We start from the raw sequence: 28,000 nt of genomic DNA on the forward strand, positions 1-28,000 counted from the left end.
TTTTAAATAAACCACAGGCTCAATTTTATTGTGAATCTTACAGTATACATATACATATATATAAAGTACAATTTAATGCTTGTACACAGCAATTCCCATAGGGGCACTGTTAAATTCTATTTAACTGGATTACAGGATTATGTTGGTTTTTCTAGTGTTATTACCCAGTTTGTCCATCACTATCGTGCAGAAGGTCCCTTTTGTAATGTTTGTTGCTTCTGGCCTTTCCAAATACACATTAAAATCGTAAGACAGCCATTCTTGTTATAGGTACTAGCTACAAGCTCCAGGCTAGAATCTTGCTTTCTTTGGTTACCAAATCCATAAACAGACCACATGTGACTGACCTGGAGCTTACCAGAACTGTTTGACACCATATCCAGCCATTCTTCTAACTTGCTAGGATTCGCTTTCAATGCTTTCATATTATGGAAGATGCCGGTGTCCATTGCTAACTGTTCGCAACTGTGCTTCTTCCATTCTATCTCACAGTCATATATACTCTACAAATCAAACCATTTGTCTGGGCGTGTCTTCCTATGCAGACATACCCATCATATTGTCTGCATATATAAGGCCAGTACGTTATCCAGTTCCTTCACGATAATCAGGCTGTGATAGTTCACGTCACAGTATTTGCCTTAAAAATGTACAGTAATCTCAAAATAAAGATTTGTTTAATAAAATATTTTATGGAGATATTCAAATAATCTTATGAATAGATTATTACGGTTTAATTAATCCACCGAGAGCATTAAAGTTGCAGTTTTTAAAGAAACAGAGTGTGTTTACTTGCTGGCCACAACCAGTCAAGTATAATGTCCAGTAAATCCAAGCGTGATTAGATTTTTCGGTCACATTAAGTGCGACTAGCTTTTTGAGTTTTGTTAATGGAGTACTGTACTCCGCATAGAACGTCTGGGTAACCGTATAGCAACGCCCACATCAGTCATAACATTGTAGCAGTTACTTCTCACAAAACGTTCTCTTGCAGCAGCTAAGTACCCTGATGTCTATGTTACAAAGAGCAGAGGTAATACAGAAAGTGACTGTCATTGTACTCTAATAGTTCTTCCTTTTGTTTCAACCTGAACATAAATAGAAAAAGATTTACAATAACCTAAAACAGAATTAATTTCAGTCTGGCATAAAGGAGGAGCTTATCCAATAAGTGTCCAGTGCATGATACAGCAGAGAGGGTCACTGTCTTCATTGGCCGAAGGGCAGACTGTAATTGAGAATCCACCCATCTGTCCAAAATGTCCTGCTTCCCTCTTGTGTTGTAGGTAAACTTTTTCTAACCCACAAGCAGCAATGGAAGAACCTTACTAGATGTTCTGAGTGTGTTATCTTTTACCAGGAAACAGCTTGTTAATAACTTAAGATATGTCCATAGGCACCACTCATTGGTGTTACTTCTTATGGCGAAATCGCATTTTGTTTCCTAAAGAGACAAATGGTTCTCGTTTAAAAATGATGAGCTCGTAAAACAGACACAAAACACATATTTTCCAATATATAAATATTGTACATATAGCGTTATATACTGCATCCCTACAAACTAGAAGGGGTAGATATGTCAGTAGGCAAATGCGCCATTCTGGTAGATCATATGGTGCAGTCATGTTTCTACCTCAAGATGCATATATGAGTATGTTTGTATAAGGGCATTAATATGTTAGCGGGTTGCCTATGGGAACCAGTAAACTGGTTATGCACTAGATTCACAAGTATAAACATACACTGGGGAAACAAATTCTCACCTAGTCCTTTAAGGAACTTATTCACACCACTCTGCTCCCCACATGGAAGAGTCTCCAAATATTCCTGTGCCCGAACCTCAAACAGACCTGCAGGTGAATACAAACAAAACAAAAAACAGTCAAAAGCAGCTTCTTGCGCCTTCCGTATACGCCCTTGTTTCTTCTTACAGCTGTACAAGCATCTGCTGAGTTTATGCATCATCTGTCTCACAAACAGAATGCATTTTGTAATACCCTGGATGCCAAAGCAGGACAAGACTAGCGAGACAATCTTGAATGCAATACAAGCGCAGCTACCAATTCCGTATGTATCCTGCTCAGGACCAGTTAGTTAGTGCAGGGCTTTGTTATACCTTAAATATATAGTTCAGGGCAAGCATTAGTGCAGCAAAACACATTGTACAATTGCACTATAAAATACCCACTCTCTCTCTCTGATCTCTCTCTTTGCAAATTCAGGGCTTCGGGTACCTTTGAGGTTTGTGGGTGCTGCAGTATGCACTTCATAGGTACCAATCTCCCTGGGGGTCAAGGAGGAAATTCAAGGTGCCACCCTATATGTGTGACCTGTAAACATATGTTAATACTGTGCCCAAAAAGTTCCTCAATGGCCCAGCCCGTCAGTGGGAGGGGCTAATAAGAAGATACTAATGCTCTATTTGTAGCAAAAAAACGGTTAATAAATGTTTTAAATGTGGCTCACAAGCGGCTAGCACTGCTTTGTGTAGCTGATAAAAGGCACATACTGCTCTCTATGTGGTGGACAATGGGTTACTAATGCTCTATATGTGCCAGATAGTGGGTGAATACCACTAAATATGTGACAGACAATGGGTTAATACTGTTCTATATGTGGTGGACAACTGGATAATACTGCTTTAAAGGGCTGACAATGGGTTAATACTACTCAATATATGGCTAGCAATGTCTTAATACTACTTTATATATGGATGGCAATTATTAATACTACTCTATATATGGCTTTCATTGGGTTAATACTACTCTATATATGTCTGGCATTGGGTTAATACTACTCTATATATGGCATTCATTGGGTTAATACTACTCTATATATGTCTGGCATTGGGTTAATACTACTCTATATATGGCTTTCATTGGGTTAATACTACTCTATATATGCCTGGCATTGGGTTAATACTACTCTATATATGGCATTCATTGGGTTAATACTACTCTATATATGTCTGGCATTGGGTTAATACTACTCTATATATGGCATTCATTGGGTTAATACTACTCTATATATGTCTGGCATTGGGTTAATACTACTCTATATATGGCTTTCATTGGGTTAATACTACTCTATATATGTCTGGCATTGGGTTAATACTACTCTATATATGGCTGGCATTAGGTTAATACTACTCTATATATGACTGGCATTGGGTTAATACTATTCTATATATGGCTGGCATTGGGTTAATACTACTCTATATATGGCTAGCAATGTGTTAATACTACTCTATATATAGCTGGCATTGGGTTAATACTACTCTATATATGGCTAGCAATGTGTTAATACTACTCTATATATGGCTGGCAATGCATTAATACTACTCTATATATAGCTGGCATTGGGTTAATACTACTCTATATATGGCTAGCAATGTGTTAATACTACTGTATATATGGCTGGCATTGGGTTAATACTACGCTATATGGCTATCAATGTGTTAATCCTACTCTATATATGGCTAGCAATGTATTAATACTACTTTATATATGACTGGCATTGGGTTAATACTACTCTATATATGGCTAGCATTGGGTTAATACTACTCTATATATGGCTGGCAATAGGTTAATACTACTCTATATATGGCTGGCAATGCATTAATACTACTCTATACATGGCTGGCAATGCGTTAATACTACTCTATACATGGCTGGCAATGGGTTTTCATACTGATCTATTGTGACAGAGATATTTTGACATTTAATTGTGATTTTAATTTGGCAATATATATATATACACACACACTGTATATGTACTATATATATATATATATATATATATATATATATATATATATATACACACACTATATATGTACTGCTGTATATACACACACACATCACATACATATATCGGTATCTCACAAAAGTGAGTACACCCCTCACATTTTTGTAAATATTTTATTATATCTTTTCATGTGACAACACTAAAGAAATGACACTTTGCTACAATGTAAATTAGTGAGTGTACAGCCTGTATAACTGTAAATTTTCTGTTCCGTCAAAATAACTCAACACACAGCCACTAATGTCTAAACCTTTGGCAACAAGTGCAAATTAGCCATTTTCCATCCCGGGTGTCACATGATTCATTAGTGTTACAAGGTATCAGGTGTGAATGGGGAGCAGGTGTGTTAAATTTGGTGTTATCGCTCTCACACTCTCTCATACTGGTCACTGGTAGTTTAACATGGCACCTCATGGCAAAGAACTCTCTGAGGATCTGAAAAAAAGAATTGTTGCTCTACATAAAGATGGCCTAGGCTATAAGAAGATTGCCAAAACCCTGAAACTGAGCTGCGGCATGGTGGGCAAGACCATACAGCGGTTTCACAGGACAGGTTCCACTCAGAACAGGCCTCGCCATGGTCGAACAAAGAAGTTGAGTGCACGTGCTCAGCGTCATATCCAGAGGTTGTCTTTGGGAAATAGACATATGAGTGCTGCCAGCATTGCTGCAGAGGATGAAGGGGTGGGGGGTCCGCCTGTCATTGCTCAGACCATATGCTGCACACTGCATCAAATTGGTCTGCATGGCTGTCATCCCAGAAGGAAGCCTCTTCTAAAAACGAGGCACAAGAAAGCCTGCAAACAGTTTGCCGAAGACAAGCAGACTAAGGACATGGATTACTGGAACCATGTCCTGGGGTCCGATGAGACCAAGATAAACTTATTTGGTTCAGATGGTGTCAAGCGTGTGTGGAGGCAACCAGGTGAGGAGTAGAAAGACAAGTGTTTCTTGCCTACAGTCAAGCATGATGGTGGAAGTGTCATGGTCTGGGCCTGCATGAGTGCTGCCGGAACTGGGGAGCTACAGTTCATTGAGGGAACCATGAATGCCAACATGTACTGTGACATACTGAAGCAGAGCATGATCCCCTGCCTTCGGAGACTGGGCTGCAGGGCAGTATTCCAACATGATAACGACCCCAAACACACCTCCAAGACGACCACTGACTTGCTAAAGAAGCTGACAGTAAAGGTGATGGACTGGCCAAGCATGTCTCCTGACCTAAACCCTATTGAACATCTGTGGGGCATCCTCAAACGGAAGGTGGGGGAGTGCAAGGTCTCTATATTTATATTTAGTCAGATATCTTTTGCTAAGGTACAGTAACATATTGAGCAATTAGAGATATATATATAATGATTTTCCTTTTTACTTGTACTTTACTACTTTGCCTTAAATTTAATTGGCAATTAGTCTAGAATTTTTTAGATAAGTAATAAGTGAGGTCTTCTTCTTTATATATAAAAAATGGCCATGTTTAATATCTAATTTATATATATTATTCACAGTATTATTTTTATTACATTATGAGGTGGTGTCAAATATGTTTTTTCTTTTATTTCTTTCGTGTCACAGTTTCAAATGCATTAGAATACATGCTAGTTTTACTTATTAAGTTATGTTGGTAATGATGGGGTTAATTTCCTTGTGTATATAAGGGTTGTCTTGTCTTTTCCAAATCAGCCTATGATTAAGCGCCACTAGGGGGCGCGAAACGCGTCAGGCCGTCTGTCCCTCTGTGTCATTCTATCTGCTGTTTTGCTGTTGGTAATTTTTAAGCCTATTTTTCTTTTGTTGGGCTTATGTTTATCAATAAAAGTCTTTTTTTGTTTTTTTAAACCCCCGAGTAGTGCCTGCCTTTTTTTCTCCTGTTTGTACTTACCTTGGGCTTGATCACCCTGGCTACGGCACTCCGGAGTCTCTGCTCTATCATTGGATAACCCTGAGGTCTATCTGCGGTTCCGGTTCCGGGTCAGTGCAGCCGCACGCCGTACTACTTTTTCTACAAGCTCTGTGATGTCGTCATGAAGGAGTGGAAGAGGACTCCAGCGGCAACCTGTGAAGCTCTGGTGAACTCCATGCCCAAAAGGGTTAAGCCAGTGCTGGAAAATAATGGTGGACACAGAAAATATTGACACTTTGGGCCCAATTTTGACATTTCCACTTATGGGTGTACTCACTTTTGTTGCCAACGGTTAAGACATTAATGGCTGTGTGTTGACTTATTTTGAGGGGACAGCAAATTTACACTGTTATACAGGCTGTGCCCTCACTGTTTACATTGTAGCAAAGTGTCATTTCTTCGGTGTTGTCACATGAAAAGATATAATAAAATATTTACAAAAATGTGAGGGGTGTACTCACTTTTGTGAGATACTATATATCTATCTATATATATATATATATATATATATATATATATATATACATACATACACACACACACACACACGCCTAGATTTAGAGTTCTGCGTTAGCCGTCCAAACCAGCGTTACGGGGTCCTAACGCTGGTTTTGGTCGCCCGCTGGTAGTTTAGAGTCAGTCAGGAAAGGGTCTAACGCTCACTTTCCAGCCACGACTTTTCCATACCGCAGATCCCCTTACGTCAATTGCGTATCCTATCTTTTCAATGGGATCTTTCTAACGCTGGTATTTAGAGTCTTGGCTGAAGTGCGCGTTAGAACTCTAACAACAAGACTCCAGCCGCAGAAAAAAGCCAGGAGTTAAGAGCTTTCTGGGCTAACGCCGGTTCATAAAGCTCTTAACTACTGTGCTCTAAAGTACACTAACACCCATAAACTACCTATGTACCCCTAAACCAAGGTCCCCCCACATCGCCGCAACTCTAATAAAAAAATTTAACCCCTAATCTGCCGACCGCACACTGCCGCAACCTACATTATCCCTATGTACCCGTAATCTGCTGCCCCCAACATCGCCGACCCCTATATTATATTTATTTACCCCTAATCTGCTCCCCCCAACGTCGCCGCTACCTACCTACACTTATTAACCCCTAATCTGCCGACCAGACCACGCCGCCACTATAATAAATGTATTAACCCCTAAACCGCCTCATTCCCGCTTCAAAAACCCTATAATAAATAGTATTAACCCCTAATCTGCCCTCCCTAACATCTCCGACACCTAACTTCAAGTATTAACCCCTAATCTGCCGACCGGACCTCGCCGCTACTCTAATAAATGTATTAACCCCTAAAGCTAAGTCTAACCCTAACACAATCTGATTGGCTGATTGAATCAGCCAATCAGATTCAAGTTCAATCCGATTGGCTGATCCAATCAGCCAATCAGATTGAGCTCGCATTCTATTGGCTGATCGGAACAATTCAGATTCAATCAGCCAATCAGATTTTTCCTACCTTAATTCCGATTGGCTGATAGGATTCTATCAGCCAATCGGAATTCGAGGGACGCCATCTTGGATGACGTCACTTAAAGGAACCTTCATTCGTCGGGAGTCGCCGGAAGAAGAGGATGGATCCGTGTCGGCTGCTTCAAGATGGTCCCGCTCCGCGCCGGATGGATGAAGATAGAAGACGCCGCCTGGATGAACATGTGTACCGATCCAGATGTCCTCTTCTTGCCGGATAGGATGAAGACTTCGGACCCTCTTCTGGACCTCTTCTTGCCGGATAGGATGAAGACTTCGGACCCTCTTCTGGACGGATCGGTGATACCCGGGGTGGTGAAGATAAGGTAGGGAGATCTTCAGGGGCTTAGTGTTAGGTTTTTTAAGGGGTGTTTGGGTTAGATTAGGGGTATGTGGGTGGTGGTTTGTAATGTTGGGGGGGGGGGGATTGTATGTTTATTTAAATGCAAAAGAGCTGTTTTCTTTGGGGCATGCCCCGCAAAAGGCCCTTTTAAGGGCTGGTAAGGTAAAAGAGCTGTTAACTTTTTATTTTAGAATAGGGTAGGGCATTTTTTTATTTTGGGGGGCTTTGTTATTTTTTTAGGGGGCTTAGAGTAGGTGTAATTAGTTTAAAATTCTTGTAATCTTTTTTTATTTTTTGTAATTTAGTGGGGTTTTTTTTTGTAATTTAGTTTAGTTGATTTAATTGTAGATAATTGTAGATAGTTTAGTTAATTAATTTATTGATAGTGTAGTGTTAGGTTTAATTGTAACTTAGGTTAGGATTTATTTTACAGGTAATTTTGTAATTATTTTAACTAGGTAGCTATTAAATAGTTATTAACTATTTAATAGCTATTGTACCTAGTTAAAATAAATACAAAGTTGCCTGTAAAATAAATATAAATCCTAAAATAGCTACAATATAATTATTTGTTATATTGTAGCTATATTAGGGTTTATTTTACAGGTAAGTATTTAGCATTAAATAGGATTCATTTATTAAAAAAAGAGTTAATTTATTTCGTTAGATAAAAATTATATTTAACTTAGGGGGGTGTTAGGGTTAGGGTTAGACTTAGTTTAAGGGGTTAATACATTTATTATAGTAGCGGCGAGGTGCGGTCGGCAGATTAGGGGTTAATACTTTAAGTTAGGTGTTGGCGATGTTAGGGAGGGCAGATTAGGGGTTAATACTATTTATTATAGGGTTTTTGAGGCGGGAGTGAGGTGGTTTAGGGGTTAATACATTTATTAGAGTGGCGGCGAGGTCCGGTCGGCAGATTAGGGGTTAATAAGTGTAGTTAGGTAGCGGCGATTGGGGGGGCAGATTAGGGGTTAATAAATATAATATAGGGGTCGGCGATGTTGTGGGCAGCAGATTAGGGGTACATAGCTATAATGTAGGTTGCAGCGGTGTACGGAGCAGCAGATTAGGGGTTAATAATATAATGCAGGGGTCAGCGGTAGTGGGGATGGCAGATTAGGGGTTAATAAGTGTAAGGTTAGGCGTGTTTAGACTCGGGGTTCATGTTAGGGTGTTCGGTGCAGACTTAGGAAGTGTTTCCCCATAGGAAACAATGGGGCTGCGTTAGGTGCTTTTTTGCAGGTGTTAGGTTTTTTTCAGCTCAAACTGCCCCATTGTTTCCTATGGGGATATCGTTCACGAGCACGTTTTTTAAGCTGGCCGTGTCCGTAAGCAACGCTGGTATTTAGAGTTGCAGTGGCGGTAAATTATGCTCTACGCTCCCTTTTTGGAGCCTAACGCAGCCCTTCAAAGAACTCTAAATATCAGCGTTATTTAAAAGGTGCGGGGGGAAAAAGACACGCGCAGCTAACGCACCCCTTCTAACGCAAAACTCTAAATCTAGGTGACATTGTTTTATTTTATTAAAATTTTGCATTGCTTCATCTAGGCGTAAAATAGCTACAATATAATTATTCATTATATTGTAGCTATATTAGGGTTTATTTTACAGGTAAGTATTTAGCTTTAAATAGGATTAATTTATTTAATAAGATTTATTTTATTTCGTTAGATTTAAATTAAATTTAACTTAGGGGGGTGTTAGTGTTAGGGTTAGACTTAGCTTTAGGGGTTAATACATTTATTAGAGTAGCGGCGAGGTCCGGTCGGCAGATTAGGGGTTAATAAGTGTAGTTAGGTAGCGGCGACGTGGGGGGGGGGCAGATTAGGGGGTAATAAATATTATGTAGGTGTCGGCGATGTTAGGGGCAGCAGATTAGGGGTTCATAGGGATAATGTAGTTTGCGGCAGTGTACGGAGCGGCAGATTAGGGGTTAATAATAAAATGAAGCAGTCAGCGATAGCGGGGGCGGGAGATTAGGGGTTAATAAGTGTACGGTTAGGGGTGTTTAGACTCTGGGTACATGTTAGGGTGTTAGGTGCAGACTTAGGAAGTGTTTGCCCATAGGAAACAATGGGGCTGCGTTAGGAGCTGAACGCTGCTTTTTTGCAGGTGTTAGGCTTTTTTTCAGCTCAAACTGCCCCATTGTTTCCTATGGGGAAATCGTGCATGAGCACGTTTTTGAAGCTGGCCGCGTCCGTAAGCAACGCTGGTATTTAGAGTTGAAGTGGCGGTAAATTATTCTCTACGCTCCCTTTTTGGAGCCTAATGCAGCCCTTCAGAGAACTCTAAATACCAGCGTTGTTTAAAAGGTGCGGGGGGGGGGGGGGGAAACGTGTAGCTAACGCACCCCTTCTAACGCAAAACTCTAAATCTAGGTGACATTCTTTTATTTTCTTAAAATTTTGCATTACTTCTTCAGATTGCTTTGATTTTCCTTTTCTCTGCTCAAACTTTTTCTCTGTGATAATCTCCCTCCCTAATCAGGTCATTTATTAATCTGATATGTCACGGACACAATGATCCTGTAGTATCCTAGGAACCAATGCTAATCGTCTTCTGCCAGTGCTTTATGCACCCACAAATTCATCATCACAGGAGTCGGGCAGGTAACTGCATCCTTGAAGCGGGTGTTGAAAGACCTATGCATGACTAAGGTCCATGCAATTACACAGTCTAAGTAACTGGATGTCAGTAAGTGCTGGTTATTTTCGGTAATAACAGAAGCCCAGGCCTGGTAATGGGTATTTCTTAATGTAATACAAGTACATGTTGCTAAACTTACCTTTTGTGCCTTGCTTTCGCATCTCTCTTTCCTGAATGAAGCCACCAAACATTTGCGTTTCCATGAAGACCTCCAGAAACCGGCGGAGACTCTTGGAAGAGACAGATTTTCTAAAGGCTTCTCTAAGAAGTGCCCTCTCTTCTTTCTCTCCTGGCACTAAAAACAGCGAGTAGTGACCAACAATCTCCACGAAAAACCTCACAAAGGCTTCAGAAACAACATCATTCAATGAGCTGGCCTCTGAAAAGGACAAAAATCCATAGGATTAATACAAACCAAAGATTAAGACCAGGTGAAGAGTAGACCAACTGGATATAAAAGTTTGTATATGGAGAGTATGATCACAATGAGCTGATCATTTTTTACAGGTGATGTCGCATATAAAACACAGCTTTTCAAAATGCCATATTTTTTTCGTCTCCTTTTGTTATGCTTGTAGAGCCAGCCACCAATACCATTGTGGGACTTGTCCTTGTCTGCCAGTAAGCATTAGTAGGTAAAAACAAAACAACTGACAACCATTCTTTGCTTTTAATCAATGATATTAACAAGTAAAACAATATATATTGAATGGCTATTAATGATCTACATTAGTTGTGATGTTTGCATAATAAAGACTATATGAGAAAGAAGTTAAATGTACATTATATTTAACATTTCAATTTCCTGATAATTCTAATTAAAGGGACATTAAACTCCAAATGTTTATATTATAATTCAGTTAATACAGTTTAAAATAAATAAATAATCCAATTTACTTGCATTAGCAAATTTGCTTAATTCTAATTGTATTCTTTGTTAAAGAGCATACCTAGGTAGGTAGCTTGCACGTCTAGTGCACTACATTGCAGTAACACTGTTGCCATACAGTGCTCTTGGAAATGTATAACATTGTTAAAAAAAATAATATATATATTTAAATTGTATGCTCTGAATCATCATCATCTGAATCATTAAAGAAACATTTTTGGTGTCCCTTTACGGAAAATAATGAAACATTGCAATATAAATGTATTATTTATTGTGCCTGCTTTTACTGCAGAATTCCTCTTTTAGTTCCACTCCCTCTAGAAAGACTGTAGTGGTTCCATCGTTTTTAAAGGGACAGTCTAGTCAAAATTAAACTTTCATGATTCAGATAGGATATGCAATTTTTAAACAACTTTCCAATTTACTTTTATCATCAAAGTTGCTTTGTTCTCTTGGTATTCTTTGTTGAAAGCTAAAACTAGGTAGACTTATGTGCTAATTTGGAAGCCCTTGAAGGCCGCCTCTTATAGCGTTAGTTCAATTGTGTCATATAGATAACATTGTGCTCACTCCTGTGGAGTTATGAGTCAGCACTGATTGGCTAAAATTCTGTCTGTCAAAAGAACTGAGATAAGAGGGCAGATACAAGTTAATCACAGTGGTAAAAAGTATATTAATATAACTGTGTTGGTTATGCAAAACAGGGGAATGGGTAATAAATAAAGGGATTATCTTTTTAAATAATAAAATGTTCAAGTAGGCTGTCCCTTTAAGTATGGTAAGAGCATGTGAGCCTGCAACATTCTACACTGTGATTGGTTAGCTCAGAGCACAAGCTGTTTTAAATCTGCCTTTAATTGGCCCCCACAAAGGAGACTGGGAACATTTCCCCAGATTTTTCAAATGCTCTTGATGTGCCAGACCTTGTAAACTGTGTGTTAGGCCATTGTATTAGTATCTCACTATTGCTTAACCTCTGCAAGGCCCTAAACACATAGCCAAAGTTAGCTCCAGGTCAGCAGTACTTGGAGTTAGCTGAACACACCTGGAGAGCCAATGACAAGAGGCACATGTCTATAGCCACCAATAACCAGCTAGCTCCCAGAAATTGCATGTTCTGCCTTAATCATTAAAGTTTAATTTTAGCTTTCACAGCCCTTTAACTGTTTTTATATATGCTATAGGCTTAAAGGGACATTAATCTCTAAATACACTTTGTAATTATAGTATTGAGATTTATCCTCTTCCTCCCTCTAGTCATGGGCGCCACCATGTTGAAATTTACTGCATTCTAGTGCAGAAGTTGTTTGCACATGTGCAGCAACTCTGCTTCAGAAATTAGGTTCCAAAATGGCGGCAGCAATAATTAGAGGTGTGCTTGAAATGATGTATTTAGTGTTTTATATCCCTTTAAGCTTTTATGTGACAAACCAAGCAGGTGCGTCAGTGAATAAAGCTCCTTAGAAATTGAGCTAAAACAAAATGTGCCCTGGCTGTGCCGTACTGCAGACTAACCTTGATGTGGCCCCTGATCTTTTTCACTCGCCAGTTCATTTTTCTGCTCCAGGATTTGTTCTAGAGCTGCCTGCAACTTCCGCGGGAGGATTGAGTCTTCATCGTCCATCTGAAAAATATGGCACCCGTAGAGACTAGAGTACAATAAAGGTTCAAGTAATAATTCAAACTGAAACAAAACAAAATGATTTCACCGAGGACACAAAGTTTATCTTTAGAATATAGAGGTGCTTCACTGACCAATTACATCATAGAAACATAGATTTTGGTGCCCGATAGGACCATCAAGTCTGCACATATTAAAGAATAAGTTTAATTAGTCAGTAGGAGAGTCCTATGCGTATCCCAAGCATTCTTGTAGTCCTCACAGGGTTTGTCTTAAGAACCTCTTATGGAAGTTTATAAAGTCAACAGTCAAAATGAAACTTTCATGATTCAGACAGAGTATGACATTGTAAACAACTTTCCAATTTACTTCTATAATTTAATGTTCTTTCTTCTCTTGGTATCCTTTGCTGAAAAGCATACCTAGGTAGGCTCAGGAGCAGAATTGATAATAGAAGTAAATTGAAAAGTTGTTTAAAAGTATATGTTTTATCTGAATTATGAAGACAAAAAGAGGTTTGTGATGGTTAAACATATAACATTGCAAGGCTTCTCTTTATGTTAAACTTAGAGCATGTGATGTTTCCAGTATAATGACAGCATACTCAGGAGAATGAATAAGCACTGTATGTATAACAATGTTACAGTGCTGCCATATAGTGGCATATGCACCTTAGACTACTTCAGTATGTCCTTATTGAAAGGAACTGTCAACAAATTATAGTAATAGGTTCATTTGATAAAAGTTAAGTACATTGGGAAGTTTCAGTGAAAGCAAATGTTTGATGTGCATGTCTCTTTAAATCCTGGGTGACTTCCATGTTAATAAAACTATTGGCAGCTACAGCGTGTTTCAGTGTCAGATTTAACTCACCTGTCTCAGGAACCTGTCATTCACAAGGTCAACAAGCAAAACCTACAGAGGAATAAAACACGGATTTAGTTTCATCCTTTCAGCAGTCAGTGCCTATCTGGTTGCCTCCCTGCCTCACTGACTATAAGCAGCTGTCTAGCGCAGAGAACACAGTGCAGCGCATCCTCCCATGTGGTTTGAGGTTTCTCTACCGCTGACCAGGAACAACAGGTCTTTTGTTGTCCTGGACATGGTCCAGAAATAACCCAGTCACTCCCTGCACTGGTTACTGCAACCTACCATGAAAAAGGGCAACATTTCTCCAGACAAGTAATAGAATATGACCAAGCTTAGTGTTAATACAAATAGTCCAATTTAATGCAACATTAAGTACACCTTCTGCAGCATAATGAGCAATGTAACTAAAAATAAGATATTAAACTCATAACATTTCCAGCTTTCATATGAAAATATGTATTTAAAAATGTTAAATTTAATACAAAAAATGTATATCTTCAGGCAAAGGGTGTTTGTGCACAACTCTATAGAGCTCTAAGCTCTATTCGTGGCACAACTACAAATGTTTTTTTTTTCTATGAAAACATTTTTATGTGTGTGTTTGTGTATGTGTTTATGTTTGTGTGTGTGTTAATATATGTATGTGTGTGTTTATGTATGTGTGTGTTTGTGTATGTGTTTATATGTGTGTGTTAATATATGTATGTGTGTGTTTATGTATGTGTGTGTTTGTGTATGTGTTTATATGTGTGTGTTAATGTATGTATGTGTGTGTTTATGTATGTGTTTATATGTGTGTATGTGTTTATATGTGTGTGAGAGTATGTATGTGTGTGTTTATGTATGTGTATGTGTTTATATGTGTGTGTGTGTTTATATGTGTGTGAGAGTATGTATGTGTGTGTATTTGTGTGTGTGTGTATATATATATATATATATATATGTGTGTGTGTGTGTCTGTTTATGTATGTGTTTATGTATGTGTGTGTGAGAGTATGTGTGTATGTGTTTATATGTGTGTGTGCTTGTGTGTTTATGTTTGTGTGTTTATGTTTATGTGTATGTATGTGTTTATATTTGTGTGTGTTTGTGTGTGTGTATATATGTGTGTGTGTGTATATATGTGTGTGTGTGTGTTTGTGTTTATATGTGTGTGTGTTTGTGTTTATATGTGTGTGTGTGTTTGTGTATGTGTGAGTATGTATGTGTGTGTATGTGTGTTTATGTGTGTGTGTGTTTGTGAATGTGTGTGTTTATATGTGTGTGTATGTGTTTATATGTGTGTGTGTATGTGTATGTATATGTGTGTGTGTTTATGTGTGTGTATGTGTTTATATGTGTGTGTGTGTTTATGTGTGTGTGTTTATGTGTGTGTATGTACTGTATGTATGTGTGTGTATGTGTTTATATGTGTATGTGTTTATATGTGTGTGTGAGAGTATGTATGTGTGAGTATGTATGTGTGTGTAAGTTTATGTGTGGGTATGTGTTTATATGTGTGTGTGTGTTTGTGTATGTGTGTTTATGTTTATGTGTGTGTTTATATGTGTGTATGTGTGTTTGTAAATGTGTGTTTATGTGTGTGTTTGTGTGTGTATGTGTGTGTATATATATGTGTGTGTGTTTGTGTGTTTATGTGTGTGTTTATATGTGTGCCTGTGTATGTGTGTTTATATGTGTGTATATGTGTGTGTGTGTTTGTATATATATGTTTGTTTGTTTATGTGTTTGTTTGTGTGTGTTTATATGTGTGTGTGTTTGTAAATGTGTGTGTTTATATGTGTGTGTATATGTGTGTGTGTGTGTTTGTATATATATGTTTGTGTGTGTGTTTATATGTGTGTGCGTGTTTGCGTATGTGTTTATATGTGTGTGTGTGTTTGTAAATGGGTGTGTTTATATATGTGTGTATATCTGTGTGTTTATATGTGTGTGTGTTTGTACATATATGTTTGTGTGTTTATGTGTGTGTATGTGTTTATATGTGTGTGTGTTTGTATATATATATATATATATATATATATATGTATATGTGTGTGTGTTTATGTGTGTGTTTATATGTGTTTGTGTGTGTTTAGATATATGTCTGTGTGTTTATATGTGTGTGTGTGTTTGTGTTAATGTATGCATATGTGTGTGTGTGTTTATATGTGTGTGTTTATGTGTGTGTTTGTGTATGTGTGTTTATGTATCTGTGTGTATGTGTGTGTGTTTATGTGTGTGTTTGTACGTGTTTATATATGTGTGTGTGTGTTTATGTTCATGTGTGTGTTTATATGTGTGTGTGTGTGATAATGTAAGTATGTGTGTGTTTGTGTGTGTATGTGTTTGTGTGTGTATGTATGTATGTATGTATGTGTGTTTATGTGTATATGTATCTATGTGTATGTGTGTGTTTGTATGTGTTTATATATGTGTGTGTGTGTTTATGTTCATGTGTGTGTTTATGTTCATGTTTGTGTTTATATGTGTGTGTGTGTGTGTGTGTGTGTGTGATAATGTAAGTATGTGTGTGTGTATGTATGTCTGTGTGTATGTTTATGTATGTGTGTGTGTGTTTATGTGTGTGAACACACCTGTGAATATTTATTTAGCTAATTTGTAGATACTTAAATATTTATTTACAGCATATATTTAGATATATCTAGATATGCTCCACATGCCCATGCACTGTAAAAGCTTTCAATGAAACAGTGATTATGCTAGAATATTTTTTGTTAATACATTGATATTGCAAACAATACTTCTACCTAAAGATGATGACTTGTTTGTTTGCATATAAATAATCCATGCTTTTTATCCTAAGAGTTAAAATCAGCTCTGGAGCAGAAATTCACTGCTGGTGAACCAATGAACAAGAGGCATTTATGTGCAGCCACCAATCAGAAGCTCTCATGGTAGTGTATTGCTGGTCTTGACCTACCTACATATGCTTTCAACAAAGGATACAAAGAGTACATACATATCATAATAGAAGTAACTTAAAAAGTCTCTATGCTTTATTTATGGCAAAATAAATTGGTGCATGAGAAATAAAAGGTTTATCATTGGATTTTCATTTTTTTTGCATATGTATCCAAAACCTGTGAATGAACTAAATTAGAATTGTGTTTAACCCTTTGGCTGACAAAGAAAGCTGCAATGTATTGTTGACAATGTAAACTGTAATTTTTCCCAAAGGTTGCTCTCTGCGGCTGGATCACACAGGGACACAGTAGCTTGTAATTAATAATGATTCCAGAACTGTTTTGTTTGGCAATAAATTCCATCATCTCGTGCCTCAGGAAATGATTAGTTAATTAGTGTCATTATTTTGCTTTCCTGGACATCTGCCTATTGAAAAAGTGCCAAAGATTTTCTACACTGTGCTCCTTTAGTATCTCTATAGCAGATGGGGAATCTCCTGGGACTTTATATGTTACTAAATAATTAAAATCCTATTCAAATATCCAGGCCAAACTATACAGATTCTGATCAATATAACAAATTGTACATTTCTGCCTTTATACAATTTGCTGGTATTTTTATTTTTTTCATTCATTTAAAGATTAGCTATAGTTTCATAACAAACCTTTGGTGGTTTATGCTTGTATCGTGTTAAAGGGATATTCCAGACAAAATTAGAAACCACATGGGTGCATTTCGGTAATGAACAGAAGCATTTTTGTAATATACATCTATTAGCAAATATGCTTCTAATAAAAGTTATAGCTGTTTCAAAAGTGTATTTAAGTATGCACCGTGCACCAGCATTTTAACCAAAGCACTTGTTTAGAGAGCCTAAGGTGCTGGTACCATCTGGTAATGACTCAATTTGTTAAGTGCGGACATTATACAAGCCCCACTGATGATCTGAGCAGCTGCATTATTTAAAATGTGGGTGCAGTAACAATATCTAGCTATGCTTCACAAGCACGTGCAGAGAAAAATGTTAACACTAAAATAGAGATAACTTTTACTAGAAGCATTTTTGCCAATACATGTATAATGCAAATATGTTTCTATTCAAAGATGTAATAAATCTATGTGCATTTATATTTTGACTGGAATGTCCCTTTTAATAAAACTCTAATTGACATCAAATAAAACACACATCATATTTTGCAGTGCACAGCATATACAACTCCACTCTTAGTTTGATAGATTGTTTATAGTAGGATTGAACTGAACAAGCAACATACGTTCAAATAGTTCAGATGTTTGCAAAACATAGTAAAAGATAAATGTGAGTTAGTGCTCATTTCATATATTTAAAAATAGATATTTTTGTTTTATGTATCACTGTTTACTGAACACAACATTTGTTTGTATGTTGCAGGATACGCGAAACGCGTCAGTTTATTTGATGCTACCCGCTGCATATTTGTAGTGCTTGCTGTAAGATGATTAAAATATTCTAGCTGACTACTTGACCCGTTTTGGAGCTTCCTTTCATGCCTTGTTGCAAGTTACATGCACCTACACTGACAGCTTGAATCTAAGAAGAGTCTTCTGTGATGGTATTGGCAAAGAAGCATTTGCCCCCCCCCCCCGGATTACAAAGCAGGCACAACCTGTAAATGAGGGTGTATGCAGAATGTGCAAGTATGCTGAGTACAGGTATATGTTGCATGCACATTAAAAGTTATTACTGAAACAGTGATTGCTTTTTTAGACATACATAAAAATGCTTCTAACATAGACTGTCATATAAATAGAAATACACTAATGTGCATTTCAGTTTTGGCTGTAATCCCAAAAAGAAAAAACTTTTTTTTTTTTTTTGTATTTAGCATAAACCAATTTTGATCAGTTTGGAATGACTGCACATTTTGAATTTATAAGATCACTGGTGGCAGAGCAGTTTTTAGTCCTCTGAACAAGAGATCTATGGTGTTTCCCCCAATCATTCTGCTCCTCCAGACCCACTTTCCCTCCATTGAAAAGGACACTACTTCACTATTCTCCAGGTATTCCTAGAGTCCAAAATTTGAACCCTGGTGCAAATGTAAATCCTCTGGTAAAATCTTCTGTGCCATCATAGAGCTATCCCATGCAATAGTGTAGGCAAAGGCTATCTTAAAGGGACATTGTACACTAAATGTTCTTTGCATAAATGTTTTGTAAATGATCTATCTATCTATCTATATATATATATATATATATATATATATATATATATATATATATATATATATATATATATATATATATATATAGCCCATACAGGTTTGTTTGTTTTTAATGTATAGTTTTGCTTATTTTTAAATAACATTGTGCTGATTCTCAGACTCCTAACAAAGCCCAAAAGTTTTAGAAGTAGACTGTTGCCTACCTACTCTAACTTGCTCCTGTTTGAGTAAAGGGTCTTTTCATATGCAGGGGAGGGGGTGTTTGATCTTTTTTGCTTTCTAGACCATTTCACTGGGTGTCCCAGCCTAACCTTTTCAACAGTGCTAAACTGGGAGCTTCTAAGTAAGTTTTTCAAAGCTTTTATACTGGATTTTTTGATCAGTATCTGTGCATATTCTTCTTTATAGTAGTGCCTATGACAAGTAAAAATTGGTGTATACTTTAATGTAAAGGGTACTTCTGATTGTTTTATTAGGGCCCAGGTTAAGTTTTTACCTAAAAAATACAGAAGTACATCAAACATAACAAAGGAAATAAATAAGTAATCAGACGGGGAACTAAAAAAAAGCATAGTATCTCATTCTGTGGCAAGTCACCGCCATAGGAACTGCCCCTTAAAATGTTTTCCTCACAGAGAGGAACTTTCCTGCCCTATATATAATAGTTCACTCTTAAAAATGAGCCCCAAAATACCAGGCAACCCCCCTCTGATTGAGAGTCATGGCATCCCCTGTTGTGAATTTCAGCCTTATTTGGGCTTCATCAGTGAGATACAGCCTATTGTCTGCAAATCATAATTTTTAATGGGTTAAGTAACCCCTCTGGGAAATCAGAATTTTAGTTAGATTAAAATGCATTTAAAAATAATAAATGCTATGGTTTAATTTTATATTAATAATTATATTAAACTACGGAGCCCTGTTGGTGTCATCATTGGAAAAAAAAGTGTTTTACAATATACCCACTCGTGCTTAATAATAACGAAACTGCGGCAGGCTTTTTGTGCTAGTCGGGTTGCGTTCATACTACAAGTTTAAAAAATATATATATTGCGCTCTAAGTAAAAAAGTTTTTTGCATTTCCCCATAAAAGTTAATGGAGAAAAAAATTGGTAAAAAAAAGCCTAACACCCACTCTCTCGTGCAAATACTATAGAATTTTCGCAAATTGCACTAACCCGAACATGAAAATATAAATATCTCATACACAATGTTATCACTGGTAGCCCATAAGATATTATTCCTTAAAAGCAGTGTTTAACTTGGTAATTAATGTGTAAGATGTAAATTCTCTAAGATTTATGTGGTATTTTATATTTTGTAAACTTAATCATATGCAAATTCTCAGTTTTTTTGCTTGAAAAATACTGTTTTAACACAGCTATCCTTTTAACAGGATTATTGCAGCAAACCAGAAATCACTTACTAGACAGCCTGTTTCGTTCTTTTTAGTGAGTGCTTTCTGGTTTGCTGCTATAATCCTGTTAAAAGGATAGCTGCGTTAAAACAGTATTTTGAAGCAAAAAAACTGAGAATTTACATATCTAATTTGCATATCTTACCCAGAATTCTCTTGTGTATTGGTAACATTGTATATGCGTTTGCGACATCTCAGTCTCACAAACTTTTTACTTTCAACTCGTAATACGAGGACAAATCTCAGAGAAAAAATTACTTCTAGCGCTTTTAATGCTTAAACATGAGCGCAAAATACCGCTCCACTTGTTATCTGGTCCTATATATTTAAGGCTCAAACAACTAAAAATATAATAGACATAATATACATAAAGCACTCTGTTGCTGTAAATTTCACTTAAACCTGTTTCTGAAGTGAGTCAGTCAAAATACAGAAGATAACAGCCAGCAAACAGAGATAATGTTAAAGACGCCTTCTGAAAGGTGAGCTGGCTGGCAGATAGGACATAACCGACTCAATAAACTCTAAGGACTAGTGGTCTTGATTGCATGAATGACTTCCTCACTGATGCTGTATAAAAGAAAGTGCATTTTCTATACCACTTGGCAAAAACACCAAAAGCTCTAGGTTCTAAATGGCATGGCCACTCTTACACAGAACAACTTCTGACTATGGAAACATAGCCTGGTCTGAAGCATCTGGTTTAGTATTTTTCTGTGGTTTTGGGGACATCAACCATCAAATACATTCAGCCTGGTTTCAGCAAAGGTGGTGGTCATATCAATGTCCAGGTATGAAACTTTTTTCATGGAACTTTTCAGGAACTTGATACAAGTGAAGCAGTGTTTAAATATTACAGAACATTAATTGTTTTCCATATCAGAACTTTTTCTTTCTATCATCTGGATAATAAATAATGTCAGAAGTCAAACACCACATAGGAATAATACCACAAAAATATGAATCTGTGATCTTAGACCCCAGACTACAACCTTGATCCTCAAACTAAGTTGTATTTCAGAGTTTTTTTAAAACCCATTAAATTTTAAAAGCCAGGAACTGTGGGATATAGACTTCACTTAGAATGGATCATCTTAGCCATGGTAATCTGTTTAGACACCTTATTAAGTCCATATCCTGAAAAAAAATCATGCACTTTGTAGTAAAAAAGGGTATAATTTGTTTGCACTAAGCCGCCAGCAAGATAGGTCAGTCAATAAAGGGCCAATTGCAGTATCTGTGCATATCTTACTGATAAAGGTTCAAATTCTGAAAGGGCCAACTCAGTCTATTATCCTTCTGAGGTTGATAAAACTGAGTACTATTAAGCTGGGGAATGATAAACTCAGCTATTCCTGATAGATTGGTTCAAAATCATAATCTAAATCTCCTTGGGAGGACACTATAGTAGTAGGACGTTTATAAATTACTAGGTAGCTGTACTTGATTAACTAGTCTTAAAGGGACAGCATACACTCATTTTCATATAACTGCATGTAATAGACACTACTATAAAGAATAAGATGCACAGATACTGATATAAAAATCCAGTATAAAATGGTTTAAAAACGTACTTTCAGTTTAGCTCTGTTGAAAAGGTAGCTGGAAAGCCCACTGCAAGTGGGAAAACAGAATTTATGTTTACCTGATAAATTACTTTCTCCAACGGTGTGTCCGGTCCACGGCGTCATCCTTACTTGTGGATATTCTCCTCCCCAACAGGAAATGGCAAAGAGCCCAGCAAAGCTGGTCACATGATCCCTCCTAGGCTCCGCCTACCCCAGTCATTCGACCGACGTTAAGGAGGAATATTTGCATAGGAGAAACCATATGTTACCGTGGTGACTGTAGTTAAAGAAAATAAATTATCAGACCTGATTAAAAAAACCAGGGCGGGCCGTGGGCCCGACACACCGTTGGAGAAAGTAATTTATCAGGTAAACATAAATTCTGTTTTCTCCAACATAGGTGTGTCCGGTCCACGGCGTCATCCTTACTTGTGGGAACCAATACCAAAGCTTTAGGACACGGATGAAGGGAGGGAGCAAATCAGGTCACCTAAATGGAAGGCACCACGGCTTGCAAAACCTTTCTCCCAAAAATAGCCTCAGAAGAAGCAAAAGTATCAAATTTGTAAAATTTAGAAAAAGTGTGCAGTGAAGACCAAGTCACTGCCTTACATATCTGAGCAACAGAAGCCTCGTTCTTGAAGGCCCATGTGGAAGCCACAGCCCTAGTGGAGTGAGCTGTGATTCTTTCAGGAGGCTGCCGTCCGGCAGTCTCATAAGCCAATCGGATAATGCTTTTAATCCAGAAGGAGAGAGAGGTAGAAGTTGCTTTTTGACCTCTCCGTTTACCAGAATAAACAACAAACAAAGACAAAGTTTGTCTGAAATCCTTAGTAGCTGCTAAGTAAAATTTGAGAGCACGAACTACATCCAAGTTGTGCAACAAACGTTCCTTCTTTGAAACTGGATTAGGACACAAAGAAGGCACAACTATCTCCTGGTTAATGTTTTTGTTAGAAACAACTTTTGGAAGAAAACCAGGTTTAGTACGCAAAACCACCTTATCTGCATGGAACACCAGATAAGGAGAAGAACACTGCAGAGCAGATAATTCTGAAACTCTTCTAGCAGAAGAATTGCAACCAAAAACAAAACTTTCCAAGATAATAACTTAATATCAACGGAATGTAAGGGTTCAAACGGAACCCCCTAAAGAACTGAAAGAACTAGGTTGAGACTCCAAGGAGGAGTCAAAATTTTGTAAACAGGCTTGATTCTAACCAGAGCCTGAACAAAGGCTAGAACATCTGGCACAGCTGCCAGCTTTTTGTGAAGTAACACAGACAAGGCAGAAATCTGTCCCATCAAGGAACTTGCAGATAATCCTTTTTCCAATCCTTCTCGAAGGAAGGATAGACTCTTAGGAATCTTAACCTTGTCCCAAGGGAATCCTGCAGATTCACACCAACAGATATACCAAATTATGTGGTAATTTTTCTGGTTACAGGCTTTCAGGCCTGAACAGGAGTATTAATAACAGAATCTGAGAACCCTCGCTTTGATAAGATCAAGCGTTCAATCTCCAAGCAGTCAGCTGGAGTGGGTCGAACGGACCTAGAACAAGAAGGTCTCGTCTCAAAGGTAGCTTCCATGGTGGAGCCGATGACATATTCACCAGATCTGCATACCAAGTCCTGCGTGGCCACGCAGGAGCTATCAAAATCACCGACGCCCTCTCCTGATTGATCCTGGCTACCAGCCTGGGGATGAGAGGAAACGGCGGGAACACATAAGCTAGTTTGAAGGTCCAAGGTGCTACTAGTGCATCCACTAGAGCCGCCTTGGGATCCCTGGATCTGTACCCGTAGTAAGGAACTCTGAAGTTCTGACGAGAGGCCATCAGATCCATGTCTGGAATGCCCCACGGTTGAGTGACTTGGGCAAAGATTTCCGGATGGAGTTCCCACTCCCCCGGATGCAATGTCTGACGACTCAGAAAATCCGCTTCCCAATTTTCCACTCCTGGGATGTGGATAGCCGACAGGTGGCAGGAGTGAGACTCCGCCCATAGAATGAATTTGGTCACTTCTTCCATCACTAGGGAACTCCTTGTTCCCCCCTGATGGTTGATGTATGAACTTGGCCCTCGCTAGCTGAGGCCAAGCTTTGAGAGCATTGAATATCGCTCTCAGTTCCAGAATATTTATCGGTAGAAGAGATTCTACCCGAGACCAAAGACCCTGAGCTTTCAGGGATCCCCAGACCGCGCCCCAGCCCATCAGACTGGCGTCGGTCGTGACAATGACCCACTCTGGTCTGCGGAAGGTCATCCCTTGTGACAGGTTGTCCAGGGACAGCCACCAACGGAATGAGTCTCTGGTCCTCTGATTTACTTGTATCTTCGGAGACAAGTCTGAATAGTCCCCATTCCACTGACTGAGCATGAACAGTTGTAATGGTCTTAGATGAATGCGCACAAAAGGAACTATGTCCATTGCCGCTACCATCAAACCTATCACTTCCATGCACTGCGCTATGGAAGGAAGAGGAACGGAATGAAGTATCCGACAAGAGTCTAGAAGTTTTGTTTTTCTGGCTTCTGTCAGAAAAATCCTCATTTCTAAGGAGTCTATTATAGTTCCCAAGAAGGGAACCCTCGTTGACGGAGATAGAGAACTCTTTTCCACGTTCACTTTCCATCCGTGAGATCTGAGAAAGGCCAGGACAATGTCCGTGTGAGCCTTTACTTGAGGAAGGGACGACGCTCAAATCAGAATGTCGTCCAAGTAAGGTACTACAGCAATGCCCCTTGGTCTTAGCACCGCCAGAAGGGACCCTAGTACCTATGAGAAAATCCTAGGAGCAGTGGCTAATCCGAAAGAAAACGCCACGAACTGGAAATGCTTGTCCAGGAATTCAAGCCTTAGGAACCGATGATGTTCCTTGTGGATAGGAATATGTAGATACGCATCCTTGAAATCCACCTTGGTCATGAATTGACCTTCCTGGATGGAAGGAAGGAGTGTTCGAATGGTTTCCATCTTGAACGATGGAACCTTGAGAAACTTGTTCAAGATCTTGAGATCTAAGATTGGTCTGAACGTTCCCTCTTTTTTGGGAACTATGAACAGATTGGAGTAGAACCCCATCCCTTGTTCTCCTAATGGAACAGGATGAATCACTCCCATTTTTAGCAGGTCTTCTACCCAATGTAAGAATGCCTGTCTTCTTATGTGATCTGAAGACAACTGAGACCTGTGGAACCTCCCCCTTGGAGGAAGCCCCTTGAACTCCAGAGAATAACCTTGGGAGACTATTTCTAGCGCCCAAGGATCCAGAACATCTCGTGCCCCAGCCTGAGCGAAGAGAGAGAGTCTGCCCCCCACCAGATCCGGTCCCGGATCGGGGGCCCGCATTTCATGCTGTCTTGGTAGCAGTGGCAGGTTTCCTGGCCTGCTTTCCTTTGTTCCAGCCTTGCATAGGTCTCCAGGCTGGATTGGCTTGAGAAGTATTACCTTCCTGCTTAGAGGACGTAGCCCTTGGGGCTGATCCGTTTCTGCGAAAGGGACGAAACTTAGGTTTATTTTTGGTCTTGAAAAGACCTATCCTGAGGAAGGGCGTGGCCCTTGCCCCCAGTGATATGAGAGATAATCTCTTTCAAGTCAGGGCCAAAGAGTGTTTTCCCCTTGAAAGGAATGTCAAGCAATTTGTTCTTGGAAGACGCATCCGCTGCCCAAGATTTTAACCAAAGCGCTCTGCGCCACAATAGCAAACCCAGAATTTTTTCGCCGCTAACCTAGCCAATTGCAAGGTGGCGTCTAGGGTGAAAGAATTAGCCAATTTAAGAGCACGAATTCTGTCCATAATCTCCTCATAAGAAGAAGAATTACTAATAATCGCCTTTCCTAGCTCATCAAACTAGAAACACGCGGCTGCAGTGACAGGGACAATGCATGCAATTGGTTGTAGAAGGGAACCTTGCTGAACAAACATCTTTAGCAGACCTTCTAATTTTTTATCCATAGGATCTTGGAAAGCACAACTATCTTCTATGGGTATAGTGGCGCGCTTGTGTAGAGTAGAAACCGCCCCCCTCGACCTTGGGGACTGTCTGCCATCAGTCCTTTCTGGGGTCGACTATAGGAAAACAATTTTATAAATATGGGGGGAGGTACTAAAGGTATACCGGGCCTGTCCCATTCTTTACTAACAATGTACGCCACCCGCTTGGATATAGGAAAAGCTTCGGGGGGCCCCGGGGCCTCTAAGAACTTTTCCATTTTACATAGTGGTTCTGGAATGACCAGATAATCACAATCATCCAAATTGGATAACACCTCCTTAAGCAGAGCGCGGAGATGTTCCAACTTAAATTTAAAAGTAATCACATCAGGTTCAGCTTATTGAGAAATGTTTCCTGAATCTGAAATTTCTCCCTCAGACAAAACCTCCCTGGCCCCCTCAGACTGGTGTAGGGGCCCTTCAGAAACCATATCATCAGCGTTCTCATGCTCTACAGAATTTTCTAAAACAGAGCAGTCGCGCTTTCACTGATAAGTGGGCATATTGGCTAAAATGTTTTTGATAGAATTATCCATTACAGCCGTTAAATGTTGCATAGTAAGGAGTATTGGCGCACTAGATGTACTAGGGGCCTCCTGTATGGGCAAGACTGGTGTAGACGAAGGAGGGGATGATGCAGTACCATGCTTACTCCCCTCACTTGAGGAATCATCTTGGGCATCATTTTTACTAAAAAATTTTTATGACATAAAATACATATAGTTAAATGAGAAGGAACCTTGGTTTCCCCACAGTCAGAACACAATCTATCTGGTAGTTCAGACATTGTAAACAGGCATAAACTTGATAACAAAGCACAAAAAACGTTTTAAAATAAAACCGTTACTGTCACTTTAAATTTTAAACTAAACACACTTTATTACTGCAATTGCGAAAAAGTATGAAGGAATTGTTCAAAATTCACCAAAATTTCACCACAGTGTCTTAAAGCCTTAAAAGTATTGCACACCAAATTTGGAAGCTTTAACCCTTAAAATAACGGAACCGGAGCCGTTTTTATATTTAACCCCTTTACAGTCCCTGGAATCTGCTTTGCTGAGACCCAACCAAGCCCAAAGGGGAATACGATACCAAATGATGCCTTCAGAAAGACTTTTCTATGTATCAGAGCTCCACACACATGCAGCTGCATGCCATGCTGTCCTCAAAAACAAGTGCGCCATACCGGCGCGAAAATGAGGCTCTGACTATGATTAGGGAAAGCCCCTAAAGAATAAGGTGTCAAAAACAGTGCCTGCCGATATAATCATATCAAAATACCCAGAATAAATGATTCCTCAAGGCTAAATATGTGTTAATAATGAATCGATTTAGCCCAGAAAAAGTCTACAGTCTTAATAAGCCCTTGTGAAGCCCTTATTTACTATCTTAATAAACATGGCTTACCGGATCCCATAGGGAAAATGACAGCTTCCAGCATTACATCGTCTTGTTAGAATGTGTCATACCTCAAGCAGTAAGAGACTGCACACTGTTCCCCCAACTGAAGTTAATTGCTCTCAACAGTCCTGTGTGGAACAGCCATGGATTTTAGTTACGGTGCTAAAATCATTTTCCTCATACAAACAGAAATCTTCATCTCTTTTCTGTTTCTGAGTAAATAGTACATACCAGCACTATTTTAAAATAACAAACTCTTGATTGAATAATAAAAACTACAGTTAAACACTAAAAAACTCTAAGCCATCTCCGTGGAGATGTTGCCTGTACAACGGCAAAGAGAATGACTGGGGTAGGCGGAGCCTAGGAGGGATCATGTGACCAGCTTTGCTGGGCTCTTTGCCATTTCCTGTTGGGGAGGAGAATATCCACAAGTAAGGATGACGCCGTGGACCGGACACACCTATGTTGGAGAAATAAGACACTCCCCCCTCCCCCTTCTTTTGCATATGAAAAGACCCTTTACACAAACAGGAGCAAGCTGGAGTAGGTAGCTGACGGTATTCAAATAAAACTTTGGGGCTTGGTTAGGTGTCTAAAAATCAGAGCAATGTTCTTTAAAAATAAGCAAAATTATACATTTAAAAAAAAAAAAAAAACTTTATGGGCTTTATAAATAGATCATCTACAAAACATTTATACAAAGAAAAAATGAGTGTATAATGAACCAATAAATTAAGCAGACTCACCTCTTCCACGGGCAGTTCCTTCAGACGAGGCAGAGAGCTGGATAGCAGACCAATCAGAAATGGGGTGGGTGAACACACAATGTCAATCATGGAGGGTGGAAGCACAGGGATGTATGTGTGTTGCCAGGCAAATGGGTATATGAGGGCCACCATGGCATGACAGCATTTTGATAG

The 28,000-nt window shown here is 38.8% G+C and overlaps 1 protein-coding gene across 1 annotated transcript; it reads right to left on the reverse strand.

Moving 5' to 3' along the window:
• Positions 1-28,000, reverse strand: LOC128664295 (DENN domain-containing protein 2A-like). The gene is made up of 6 exons (XM_053719131.1): positions 27,827-28,000; positions 13,582-13,623; positions 12,603-12,711; positions 10,338-10,577; positions 1,764-1,850; positions 1-1,444 (listed from the first exon to the last, which is right to left on the reverse strand). Exons 1-6 carry the CDS (start codon positions 27,977-27,979, stop codon positions 1,413-1,415), a joined length of 663 nt encoding a protein of 220 aa, XP_053575106.1. The 5' UTR covers positions 27,980-28,000; the 3' UTR covers positions 1-1,412.

Source organism: Bombina bombina, chromosome 6 (genome assembly GCF_027579735.1).
Source record: "Bombina bombina isolate aBomBom1 chromosome 6, aBomBom1.pri, whole genome shotgun sequence".
Lineage (NCBI taxonomy): Eukaryota > Metazoa > Chordata > Amphibia > Anura > Bombinatoridae > Bombina > Bombina bombina.

What these genes read in the sequence shown, in the direction of transcription:
- LOC128664295 (XM_053719131.1), bottom strand. Translation starts at nt 27,979, where the DNA reads ATGGTGGCCCTCATATACCCATTTGCCTGGCAACACACATACATCCCT. An exon ending in ATGACAGGTTCCTGAGACAG is followed by an intron (nt 12,712 to 13,581) that starts GTGAGTTAAATC and finishes CATATTTTTCAG; the next exon opens with ATGGACGATGAAGACTCAAT. An exon ending in GCGAAAGCAAGGCACAAAAG is followed by an intron (nt 1,851 to 10,337) that starts GTAAGTTTAGCA and finishes ATTCACCTGCAG; the next exon opens with GTCTGTTTGAGGTTCGGGCA.